The following is a 13,437-nucleotide window of genomic DNA, read 5'->3' as shown; positions in this document are numbered from 1 at the left end:
ATTTTGCTAAGAAGTTATTGTGCTGAGAGAGTAAACGAGGCGTGGAAGAGAGGAATTAGTGGATTGCAATGATGAGTCGGATTGGCGCATGATTGACGCGCTGAAAGGGAGGAAACTCGCCAAAAGGTAAAGGAAAGGGGACAGGCTGAGGGAAGTGGGGTCCTGCTTGATGAGTTGTCGGTCACTCGTGTACAATCCCAATTGCATTATTTTGATAGGTCTTTTGATAGGACGACATTGATCTGGACTGTTGGTTGATCCAACTGTCTTAATTTAAAATTATTAATTTATAATTTTCAATTTATAAATTTATAAATACATTTAATATAATGGATGAAGTTGAATATGATATATTTAACTATATATAAAATAAAATAAAAAAAATCTAACTATCTAAAATTAAATCAAAATGCAATGCTTTGTTTCAGAAAATAATCAGTTTAGTGTTTTTTCATTATATATCGGAATCTAATATTTTTAAGTTAAAATGTTTATGAAATTAAATTAGAATAACCTACATAATTTTTATTTTTATTTTAAAAGTTACTTAATGGACATAATTCAACTTAAATTCATTTCTTAATAATCTTTGGTTAAAAATTTTTTGTTCCCAATGTTTGGAGATGGTCTTATTATAGGTATAACTAGAAATTACGCCCGCGCATTGCTGCAGGAACTAACCGTTTTAGACATAATCGAATGAATAAAATACATTTAAGTTGAATAAGAATGTCCCCATGATTAGTCTTCTCGTTTATTTTTCACAAACCAATCACATATTTAAAATCCAAGTACGAAAGCTTTGCAAAGATAAATTAAAAATTTATATAACTAATTAGACTTTGAACATGCAATCAAGGCACATAATCGTATACCTAAAAATAGTAAGGAACCGGCTTCTTCCTCCCACAACCAGAGTTCCTGAAATATCCAAAGAAAGTAAATTTGTTAGCAATTAAGAGAAATTGGAGGACCAAATCGTATTAAATTTGAGTTAAATGAGCAAAGGTACACCAATTAAATGAGATACTAAACACATTTCGAATCTATGAAATAGAAGAACAATCATGTTAAAACTCTTAAGATGGTGTCCTGAGCACAAAATTATAAGGTTAATAAAGGTAAATCCCAAGATATTGTCGTTAAGTTAGAAATTAATTTGCTACTGATGAAATTCGAACCCATGCCGTCATATAAGGAAATCATTCATTTCTATCATAGTGGTAAAGGACCACCTGCAACCCATAATCATTATATAAAAGGAAAACTAATGAAAATAGTTTGAAAATTTTGAGTTTTAACGATAAAGACAAAATAAAGGGTAAAATAAATAGTATCAGGATTGACTTTCTAATGTAAAAATACAATTTTTCGTTAAAATAAACTGTACTGAGAGTTTTTTATTAAAATTCTTTTATATAAATGAAAAGATACTTAAAATCAAGATTTTCTATATTTGTGAAATGATATATGCCGAGCGCATCCGTATTCCGTGCTCATTAAAATATATATCCGATAAGGTCGTTGATCTACAATATGAAAAGACATTCTTGAAATTACGAAAAAGCACCGAAAGCTTCCCGCTACGTCTAGTATGTTCTAGCTGCTTGCGTGTCGTCGGTTCATCCTCCTTAAAATCTCTCACTCACACTCTCCCAAGCACCCATCAGAAAAAACTCATAACGATTCGATCAACCGAAGGAAATACCATATCAAATTCTTGAAACGCAGTTGTGGATTTACCCGCCATTGTTGCAGAAAAGCTTCAGCTTCCTCCTCATAAGGTACGTCCAAGATTTCTCTTGCTTCTCTCTGTGTGTGAATCTTTAGAGTTTTTAGAGTTGATTTCCATATGGGTTTTGGGTTTAGAACGAATTGATTTAAGTAGTAAAGTCTCTGTCATTTTTCAATCTCGGAAAAAGAATTGAAGAAGTTCAAGAATTTCGTAAATTGGGAAGACATAATCGATGATTGTATGTTTTATTTATACGCTCTGTTTTCGCCTTTCGATATTTGTTGAATCAAATTGAAAGGAACCCCGGTGAAAAAGTTTTAATTTTTATTTGAATTGCATGTTACCAAGATGGAATATTTAAGAAGTTCATGAGTTTCGTAAATTGGGAAAGGTATGATCAAAGGTTCTTTGTGTTCTTGGGTTGAATTGAAAAGAACCCTGATAAAATATTTTAATTTCTAGTTGAAATTAAAGAAACCCAGATGGAGATTTTTAATTTTTATTTGAATTGGAAGTTTCCCAGATGCAAAATTCTAAGTTTTGTTTAAACTGAAGGAAATTATACAAAAAGTTTGAATTTTTACTGTATTTTTTTAATTATCTCACCCATGTTGTTTGCAGTGTTTGTTAGGTATCATTAATTGGTGAAGGAAAATGAACCCTGATAAGTTCACCCACAAGACCAATCTTCTAGCGCACTGGATACATGGACTAGCACTTCATTTGGGTTTTCAAAGATGACACCTAATGAGGGGATGCAGTTTCTCAATTATACTTTCATGGATTTCCAGGGCACTATCTTGTGCAATAAAGTATTGAAACAGGCAAACTCTACGACACAAGCAACCATACCGTTCGGAGGAAGTATCAAATTTGAGATGTCTTGGTTTTGAACTAAAGGAGACTATGTAGTTATATTGTGACAATAAATCTGCATGTAGAGATTGATCGACACTTTGTCAAGGAAAATCTTGAAAAGAAAATTGTCTCTATACCGTTTGTGAGTTCATGAAAGCTTCTTACTCATGCAGTATCTAGTAAGGTTTTTCAAGACTTAATCATCAAGTTAGGCATGTATGATATTTATGCACTAACTTGAAGGACAGTGTTGATTTTAGTCTTAATTGTAGATGTTATCGGAGTCATGTTTTAAGTATGATGAGAATATGTAATCTTTAGGATTTAGTGTCCTTGTATTTTGCAATTACTGTCCTTATAGAATAAGGTGTTTGTGCCTATATATTGTAAAATCCTAAAGGATCCCTCCAACCTCATCTTTCCGAATTCACTCATTTTTCTCTAATTTTAGTACATACACCATCAGACTCCTTTTATGTCCTTCGTGTTGATCCAAGTTCCAACCACTCTATTCTTCCATCACACTCATCTTTTATTTATTTATTCTCTCCCCTTCTTTCCCCTCTTATTTGAACGATCACTGTTAAGTCACGTTAATATTTTATATTAATTTTTTATAATATGAGAAAGATAAAATAAGAGAATGTAAAAAAAAGGATATGAAAGGGAATAAGAGAATGTAAAAAGAGAATATTAAACGGGATAGAATAAAGAAGGAGAGAATCTAGTCCCTTTCTTAAACGGTTAAACCTTCCATTCTCTTTCTTTCTTTCTTTTTATCTTTTGAGTTCTTTTCCTTTTTCACTCACCTTTCACAAAAAAAATAGGTGAAATTCATCTCTGTCGCTCACAATTCGCAAAAAAATTTGTAAACCTCAAACAAAGAAATCGCATAAAACCTCAAACCCTCTTATCAACAAAGAGAATTCCCACACAATCGAAGTTTGAAACCAACAAATCAATTTCAAGTGTTAAGCTGCTAGGGTCTGGGTCTTCGAATTCCGACGAGCTGTTTCCATACGAACCGCGGCGCACCGTACCGTGCCATGCCGTCGAACACAATCCTCTCTGCTCTATCTCCGGCGTTCAAGCCATTAAGGTAAGCAATTTCTTATTTATAAAAGAATTAGGGAGTTACATCGGGCTTTTGAATTAGGGATTTACAAATTGGGGATATGGGCATTTTTTATTTAGGGTTTTAATTTTGGAGAAATTAGTAGGCTAGGCAGGGGATTAATTTGATTGCGTCAGAATTTGAGTTTTGGGATTGTTGATCTGTGTTTGTTTTGTTATTGTATTATTGGGTTGGTTTTGCAGTGATCCGTGGATTCTTGTGACATCTGAAATTGATTAGATCAGCCATTTTCAGTTCTGTCGGTTTGTTTTGGGTTTTCAAAACTTCTTTGTATGTATGTACGCATGGTAAAATCCAAACAGTCTTAACACCAGTTGATCTATTCAATCTGATTTCATCTATCATCTCGCACTCGGATTTCTCTATCTTTATTTATCTATTACCTCTAATTTATAACTTTAAATTGTTTGACTGTTTTCCCGCTTGGATCAGTATGAACAAAATTCTTGAGCGGAACCATAAAAGTTGCTATTCCTCACAAGACAATGTTGCTGAGAACGAAACACAGGTGATATTTTATAATTACCGAGCCTCATCAAAATTCTGTTTGCATTTTTGTGTTTGTATGTGCTGGTGGTGGTATGAGCGTCTACTGACTGTTATACTTGATGGTATATATCCTCTAAGCATGCATGTTGGTTGGAGTCAAATGCAAATTCATAGAATCAGAATTTAAGGTAATCTATATGCATTTCATTTGAAGTTTCGTTCCATAGAATTTGCTTCACCGGTGCAGATGATGTTATAACTGTTTTAATGGCCTGAATGGATGATTTAGAACTGCTTCTTCGTATGCAGATTACCATACGTATTTGAGAGCACAGCTGATGTAAGTTCTCTCTCTCTCTCTCTGTGCATCGAACTGTTTTGTCTGTCAACTTTGCTTGTAACTTACTCTCCTTGCTTTCCCTTTATCAGGAAAATTTTACCGATTGCAAATGATAAATGTTACGAGCATGGGAAAAGCATAACCAATTTTAAATCAGCTTGTCAGGTATGCATTGATTCCTGATTCAAACCATCACTTCCGTTTAGTATGTTCGTTTATCATTTTGTGATCATAACACTGTCGGGCGGTGTTACTATTGTGAATGTTATGCGAGAAAGCAAAGAAAATTCTAATGGGAGAAAGCAAAGTTAAGGTGATGATTTTGGTTTGTCCTTTAGCTTTCAATAATTTCACTGCTAATTAGGGGTTTTTCTTCATATGTTTTCCTTCGTGTTCAACTTCCGATTTCACTCAATTTTATGTATTTGCTGAACGCCTTCTTTGTTTTACAAAATGTTTCTATATTCCCAAATAGTTGTACCAAGAACCAACACTACTTAGATCACACGGATGGTACTTGGACCTAAAAAAAGAATGGTCAAACGGATCTTTTCTCAAAGTCAAATCTCAATTGTACAAATGACTGATTTTTTTAATGTGTTGTTAACGTTTGATCGTTTTATCTTCAAAATATTATTGCTCTATCATTAACATTTGATCGCTATATTGCCAATTTTAGTTCTAATCAATTTATTGGCGGAGAGAATGTTGCTTCAAGATGATCTTGGAGGCCGTCAATGTACACGCTACTGTTAGGCACATATATATATATTCAGAACTTTCTACACCTTCAACAATATTTCAAACACCGCAATAACGGGCGGGTACACCAGCTTATGAAAACTAAAAATCAAGCAAAAAATTATTTTAAATTATTCGAAATTTAATTTAAAATGGGCAGAAGATTGTCTTGGTTAAAACCCAAAACCATTACACACAGAAATAACAAACATGTTAACAAGAGAACTAACTATGCAGCAAAGCTAATTCTTTATATGTATTGAGTGTAGTTTTGCCACGACCACCACGATCCATCAGCAACATCTGCATCACCTTCGCTCTCCTTGTTAGAATCATCATAGCTTCCGTCATCATTAACATCGTCACCCTCACCAACACCATCATCTGCATCAACAGTCATCATCTTCAACCTTCACCAACACCATCATCTGCATCAACACCACCACCGCCAAGAATCTTCTGTTATCTGTACTCCTTGTAGTTCTGGGGAACTCTTCCACTCAAAGCCGTTAATCTTCAACTTAGGGCATTCGTATATATTTACAGTTTTCAAGGATGGGAATTTGACAATGCAATTTCCAGAGAAGAAATCTTGCAGACTTGGTAGACATAAAAGGTTCAAACTTTCCAACTGGCAAAAAGAAATCTCACCATCATTTCCTGCATCATCTCCATTTGATGTCGTTGCCCCTATTTCTGTCATTCTTTCACATCTCCCAACCCTCATTGTTCTTAGCTGCTTTAAAGTTTTGGCTATCGGATATGTTGCTAAATATTTCAAGTTGCAACAACCAACTACTTCCAAAGTTGTTAAATTCTGGAAGGGAATAGCAGATGACCCTATATCCTTCAATGCAGAACAACCATATTCTTTTGTTGACACTATCTCTTCCATTGATACACGATTTCTAGCCATGGAAGATGATAACACAAAAGTTAAACTATTACAACGGCGCACCACAAAGCTTGTTAAGTTTCGCAACACAACCTGCAGTATTTGTACATTCCATTTTTAAGAGAAGAGAATTCACATTAATTGTTATTATTTAGTCAAATGGTATCTTTAGATAAAAAAAAAATTATACCAGCAAATATTTCTTAATACGCACTAGATAAAACGAATCACTTCAAATGATCAAATATATGTAAATTTAGCCACACAAAATCTAGGAGTTCTATGGTGGTTGTATCATTTTTCTTTGTAAATTATATCGCTCGAATAAAAATAAAAAAAACAAGTACTAATGGCATAAATGGGAAAAAATGACACTAGTGGCATACCTCCTCAGTAATGATATGTGTATATTGGGCATTGTTTTGGACATGGAGATGCTTGAGTTGTTGAAAATCTTCACTACCTGAGTGGTACACAACATTATCAGCTCCCTCCGACCCATCCAAATACAAATCTTCACATGATCTCTTCAACAACATTTCTAGACCATGGTCCAATTCACAGCCAGTTGGGAGCTTTAGCTTCAATGTGTTGAGGGTTTCATCCACATCGTACCATTTCCACGAAGCACCGATTAATATTTGGTATCTTTTTAACTTGTCAGTGAACAAGTCCCTCGGAATTCTGCCAGCATCTGGAACATGTATGCTTAATGCAGCTAAACGAGGCAAGTCCTTCAGTTCTGAAAGGCTAGCATTACTTCTTTCTCCGGTTACTCCTTCGGGCATCCATCCGTTGAAGCTGTATTCCATTCTCAAGTCTTCTAGACTTGTCAAACGTGATATAACATTAGGTGAAATCACTTTGAGTTGATAGCACCAGCTTAAATCCAGCAATCGAAGATGAGTTAATTTCCCTATTTCTTCAGGCAACTCTTTAAACTCGGAATTTATAAAGCTGAGAATTTCTAGTTGCAATAGCTGTCCGACTAGAGTTATGTCTCCCAACACGCAACCATCCAAACACAATGTACGAAGATTTTCTAGGAGCGGAAGAGATGGAGGCAGCGACGAAATACGCGCACTGGTTAAATCCATAACTTTAAGCTCTTTCATATCCTCAAAGAAGTTACCTGGGATTTCAAGCAAGTCACCATTAAAGTGCAAAAAAAAATACTCCAGTTGTTGGCATTTCAAAACTTCGGGAAGCCTAGGGATGTTTTTGCAAGACAAAGAGATCATTGTGCAATTTTCAGAAAAATCCTTATTGTTTGGCCATTCCTTCAAGACATCTCCTTCTGCTCTTAGTAAGGCACGGTGGCCTTTGGATGCAATCGAGATGGCAACATCACGTAACAAATCATGCATTGTGATTGATGTATTGTCCTTGGTGTCGAGTAACAGACCAGAATCTTTAAGCTCTTCAATCCACGCGTGCAATGCATATCGTGCGTCCTCCACTGAATCGAAGTTCTTAAACAAACCCAAACCAATTGTATATTTCAACAAGTCTGTCAGATTAGCGTATACCCTACGATTTACCATAATTCCACAGACCAAGAATAGTCGCTTCTTTTGATCATCCAATTGATTGTAACTCCACTCTAAAGCCGAGTATGCTTCTTGTTCGGCTGGGTCTTCGTTGTCAAACACTTTTAGGCGACTGAAGGCATTCTTCCATACTGGTAAAGTACTTCTATTTCTTAAAGAGCTTGCGACTGTGACAACCAAAAGTGGCAAACCTCCGCATTTTTTGGCTACATCGGTTGCCACAGTTCGTATGTCGGGATTTTTAACAACATCACCTGCTTTCGTCTCAAATAAACGCCAAGCTTCTTTCTCGTTTAAAGCTCGAAGCTCAAAGTCCTTTTGCAACCGCTTCTCTGAGGATAGCAGTTTTCGAGTTCTGGATGTCAAAAGTATTCTACAATTCGGCAGACAAGGAAGTCCTACCGCCTGCAAGTCAATGCTTTCCCAAATGTTGTCTAAAATTACAAGAACTTTCTTGTCTTTTACCCTGTCACATAGACGAGGTGCTCTTACTGACATAGTTTCGCTTTCTTTAACTTCCATGCCCAACTTTGTGGCAATTTCTTTTTGAATTCCTTCAAGGTCCGGATTTTGCCCACTTCTAACCATAACCGCATCAGCAAATAACTTTTCTTTTACCGCCTGCCTATGGACTTCTTCAACCAGTGTGGTCTTCCCCACGCCTCCAATACCATACACCAAGATCAGGTCCGTATTAGGAGTTCTCAGTTCATCCATGATTTTCTTTACAGTTGAAGTCCTCGAATCAAATGCCTCATAATGTTTGTCAGAAACCATGGATACCTCTTGTGGATAAACTTCGTACGAAATGCTAGCAAAATTTCCTTTTCCCTCGAGTTCAACAACCGCCTGCTCCAGCTTTGTTGATCTCCTGCCTAGCTTGTAACGGTGCACTGGGTTTGGACAAAACCCACGGAGACAGCTCATCCTTGCTTGCGTATCAGGCTTCCATAATTCGTTCGCCTTCTCGGTGATATCATCCACGTCTTTCAGCCACTTCTGGACGTCAGTTTGGATTTTTTCACCTTTGTTTTCAGCTCCAACTATCTCGAGCGCTAGCCGCTCTCTAGCGGCATGTAATTCGTTCACTTGATTCTTTAGATTCTCAAGATTTCTTTTGCAGTGAGCTAGGTAACCCAGTTGGCGTATAGCTGGTTCAACTGCATACTCGGCAACTTTTCCGACAATTTGAATAACAATCTCCATGCCTGCTGATGAATACAAATTAAATTAGAAAAAAAAAGGAGCTGAAGAAATACTTTACTTTTCTAATTGACTTATGAGTTATGATCGTTCAAAATAAACACAGTACATTTCAAAGTGTATTATGAAAAGGGCAAAATTCTATTCCACTTATTGAAATAGATTACTTTTTGAATAAAACCTTGTCTAAGATTAGAAACTAACTAGTTTCTTGGCATTTAATTGTAATTTTCAAATATTAATTACGTTTTAATAAAGTGGGGCCCACTAACACATTTAGTTCTCATCTCTATTAGAGAGATGATACAAATGATGGTAAAATTATGCGGTAAGAGTAGTGTTTTTGTCAAAAAAAAGTTCAAAGCAATGGTTGAACTACAACATGGACTAAAAATAAAAAAGCTTAAAAGTGGTAGAGGTGGGGAATATACTTAAATCGAGTTCAAGGAGTTATGTGAGGATATGGGACTACAAAAACAACTAACTGTTGCTTACTGATCATAGCAGAATGGTATTACAGAAAGGAAAAATTAGACAGCGATTGAAATGGCAAAATCCATGTTGCTTGAAAAGAAGATGCCACATTCATTTTGGAGTGAGGCAGTTAAAACTGCAGTCTAACTTCTCAACATATGTCCAATAAAGACACTTGATAAAATGAATCCTTTTGAAGGATTTAGTGGCAGGAAACTCGATGTGAAGCATCCAAGGGTGTTCTATTTGTTATGCAGAGATACCAACACAATTGAGACACAAACTTGAGGACAACAACACCAAATGCATCTATGTGGGATATAGGAGTTAAGAGAAAGGGTATAGATTTTTCAATCTTGAAACTTACAAGGTCATTATTTTGAGGGATGTCATATTTAATAAAGAAGCTGTTAGGAGTTGGGATAAAAAGATTGAAGATATCATCATCTTGATACCACTTAGACTTGATGAAGTGGAATGTGAAACACAAACTGAGAGTGAAATTGTGTTTGAAATTTAGTCTCCCCAACATTTAAGTTCAACACCAGAGGACCTAGAAGTGCAAGACTCTCCCTTAGGATTAACTTCATTAAGAATGAGGAGGTTGAGTGAGATTTATGCAACGTGCAACTATTGTATAATGGAACCTGAAAGCTTTGAAGAAGCTGAGAATGACCAATCTTGGCAGAAGGCAATGAGTGATGGAATTGTATGATTGAGAAAAACTCAACTTGGGAACTTGTGAATAGACCAAGGGACAAACTAGTGATAGGTGTGAAATGCATCTATAAGACCAAATTGAATCTAGATGGCTTCGTACAAAAGAACAAGGTAAGACTAGTTGCTAAGTGTTATTTCCAACAACCTGGTGTGAATTTCAATGAAACCTTTGCTCTAATGGCAAGGTTGGACACTATTAGGACTTTAATTCCTTTGGCCACACATAAAGGTTGGAAATTGTATTCATCTTTGTTGTCAATAGCATACTTGAATAAGGTTTTGTGGTTCCAAATAAATATGAGAAGGTGTTCAAATTAAGGCAGGCACTGTATGGACTGAAGTAAGCACCAAGGTCTTGGTACAGTGAAATTGACCACTACTTCTGCAAGAGAGGTTTCAGCAAAAGTTCAAGTGAGGTAGCAATTTATATAAAGACGGGAAAAGGCTCAAAAAGCTAATTGTGTTTATCTATGTTGATGATGCGGTGTTCACTGGAAGCAATGAAGCTATGATTTCTAAACTCATGGAGGATATGACGAAGCATTATGAAATGACTAATTTGGGATTTCTTCATCACTTTCTGGGAATTGGAGTGATTCTAGAATCCAGTGGTATTTTCATACATCAGCAAAAATATGCACAAACCTTACTTGAGAAATTTGGACAAAAATGATGCAAGTCTGTTGCTAGTTGCTACCCCATTGATTACAAATCAAAAAGTGTAAAAATGATGGAACTGAAGCCGCCGATGAGAATTTGTACAACAAAATTGTTGGCAGTCTACTATATTTGACAACAAAGACCAAGACTAAAAACCATGTGTTCCATCAGAAGAATAAACACATTAAAGAAAATTTCATTTCATCGTAGAGGCATTGCTGGAAAACACAATTGAGTTGTTGTACTGCAAGTCTGAAGATCAGATTGCATATATTTTCAGCAAAACTCTGCCTAAACACAAATTTGTTTATCTGAGAGGACTGCTTGGAGTCAAAGCATAATCCATATAGAAGTTAATGTTGGAGCTAAATGAGATTTGGTTTTGATCCTACAACTTGGAACACAAGAAATTTGTTTGTGTTTGTTTTGCTTGAATTCCATAAGGCTAGTGTTACTTTGTTGTTAGTGAACTAGGTGTGGACTTGGTTTCATTAGACAAGTGTATGCACCAAATTAGTTTTTTAGATTGACGGGCTCAGAGTAATTGTCTTTGTTTGGTAGTGAAGGATAAGAGATAAGAATGTATGAAGGATGCTGAGCTGCTACTCTTAGCTCAAGCATTTGATCTCTAAAATTCTCTGATTTGTTCTTCATTCTTTTTCAAGATTGCATCACGTATGTACACTAAACTATGGCAGATTTAACATAAACACGATAAATAATCAATACACAGACTGAAAGGTACAAGCTTGCATGGCACCAGATTTAGAAGCAAACCAAATGCCATAAATGAGATCCAAGATTCCAACTCAAATCAAATATGGTTATAATTAAAGAACGTACCCTTAGCTCTGTTGGTTATGGATGAAGTGAGTTGCTCTTCAATATATACGTTCCGTGGAGCACCATTTCAAATCGGTCGTTCTGTAAATTGAGAATAAGCTAATAAAGTAAGAAGGGAGTGTACGTAATAATTTCTTTTTTTCTTGCAAAGTTCTTCTGGATACAATTGCAATTTGCTAACTAAAAGCAAAAACAACTAAGAAATCTAAAAGCACTAAGTTTTATATTTTTCTTCTAATTTGACAACATGTGTACCCCAAAGCTAAATGAAATGATTATCAAATGGGCCCTAAACCGCATGTAAAATTGTGTACTTCACTAAGGTCAACTAAAAAAAGATGCAGGTCACCAAATAGGATGGACTAGAAAGTTATGCCCGTGCGTTGCCAAGAGATTAAAAATTGTAAGAGAGATTGTGTTTCGAAGATACAAGGAGTATGCCAAACCACGCAAAAAAAATTTTGCTTCAACGCTAAAAGCTTTTGTCCAGTATGTGTTGCTTGTTAAGGAAGCATCCTAGGCAAGGAAAGAAAAATATTGAAACACACGAAGCAAATTTATATGACAATAGAATCATACTACAGAGAAAAAAAGGATAGAGTATGCTTACCTAGTTTGTTGTTGTTGTGTGGATTGGAGTCTGGTTTTGCACCAGTTCGAGAGGACGTTTTTTTTCCAGCAGGACTTCACTACCAACATTCTTAGCTAGATGGTGAACGTTGTATGAGGCATCGTTATTATCCACAAACATGGAATTTGAAAAGATATAACTATAAATTCAAGCTTGAACCAACTTCTGCCTATATACAATGAAAAAAGCAAATCATAATTTCAATTCAGTCCCTCATCAGAATGTATAAGATAATGTGAATTAAAAAAATTCACCCATAAAAAGATTAAAATTTTGATATTTATAAATCTCAAAATCACAAAACTCCCAAATTTAAACAAAACAAACTCCACATATGTTTGTTTTTCATGTTATAAACTCGAGTAGAATAGGCTTACATACAGTTGTTATAAAACAACACTTGTACCAAAATTCACTCACATTCTTAGTTGTAAGTTGTTGATTTGGTAAAAATTGGTGACTCATATAATGTATTGATACATTCATAGTATTTTTAATCAATTTTTACATACAATTAATAATATGGTTGTATATTTGCACTCGTTCTTTTCTAAATTTCTGTTCTCAGATTTTTATTCATTATTACTTCGTAAGTAAACAATTTTTTTTTTAAAGGCAGAGAATGCAGTAAATTACATATTCACTTGGCTAGGAAAACTAAAATCAAATAAGTTACTAAATGCACCAACAAATATAGTAAAGCTAATTATCCATGAATTCCCAAAAAAAAAAAAAAAAAAAAAAACTGAAAACTGTAGTAATGCTGAAAAGCTTTTTTTTTTTTTTTATATATTAGAAATATCTTCAATTTTTATAATTATATAGTTGAGTTCCAAATGGCATAGGAAATTACAAAAAAAATAGAAAGAAGGAGAAAATGTGAAATTCCCAGATTAACATATGTCCTGCTATACTGAAGTATAAAGAACTCTAGTAATCACCTTGCTTATGGTAAAAAAAATAGTTTAAATAATGTTTTGTTGGAAAGTAGCATTAGCATGCCAACTGTCATCGACTTGAGCACTATGGAGAGAATAATTTGCTTCAGTGTTCCGGAATTTGCATACATTTGAAGCACATCGTAAATTATTGTTCTGTGTCACTACCAATGGAGTTGAGAATAGCTGGCAGCAAAAAAAGAGCAAATAATTTGTTATTAAGCA

General features: G+C 35.1%; 1 protein-coding gene and 1 long non-coding RNA gene across 4 annotated transcripts; one reads left to right on the top strand and one right to left on the bottom strand.

The window, feature by feature from the left end:
* Window positions 1-3,368: 3,368 nt before the first annotated feature.
* LOC137716770 (uncharacterized) lies at window positions 3,369-4,764 on the top strand. 2 transcript variants are annotated; one of them, XR_011065738.1, is made up of 6 exons: window positions 3,369-3,692; window positions 3,911-4,015; window positions 4,161-4,236; window positions 4,356-4,405; window positions 4,527-4,557; window positions 4,647-4,731. It is a non-coding gene; the product is annotated as an uncharacterized lncRNA (long non-coding RNA). The 2 variants fall into 2 exon arrangements; XR_011065737.1 differs by having other exon boundaries at window positions 4,161-4,557; window positions 4,647-4,764.
* A 959-nt stretch (window positions 4,765-5,723) lies between these two features.
* LOC137716765 (disease resistance protein At4g27190-like) lies at window positions 5,724-12,439 on the bottom strand. Of its 2 annotated transcripts, none has more exons than XM_068456146.1 (4): window positions 12,254-12,439; window positions 11,644-11,724; window positions 6,580-8,951; window positions 5,724-6,286 (listed from the first exon to the last, which is right to left on the bottom strand). In XM_068456146.1, exons 3-4 carry the CDS (start codon window positions 8,947-8,949, stop codon window positions 5,732-5,734), a joined length of 2,925 nt encoding a protein of 974 aa, XP_068312247.1. In that variant the 5' UTR covers window positions 8,950-8,951; window positions 11,644-11,724; window positions 12,254-12,439; the 3' UTR covers window positions 5,724-5,731. The 2 variants fall into 2 exon arrangements, with proteins under 2 accessions (XP_068312247.1, XP_068312248.1); XM_068456147.1 differs by having other exon boundaries at window positions 5,862-6,206.
* Between the last annotated feature and the right edge of the window lie 998 nt (window positions 12,440-13,437).

This window comes from Pyrus communis, chromosome 15 (assembly GCF_963583255.1).
Source record: "Pyrus communis chromosome 15, drPyrComm1.1, whole genome shotgun sequence".
In the NCBI taxonomy this organism is placed as follows: domain Eukaryota; kingdom Viridiplantae; phylum Streptophyta; class Magnoliopsida; order Rosales; family Rosaceae; genus Pyrus; species Pyrus communis.
This window is presented reverse-complemented; position numbering and strand designations above follow the sequence as displayed.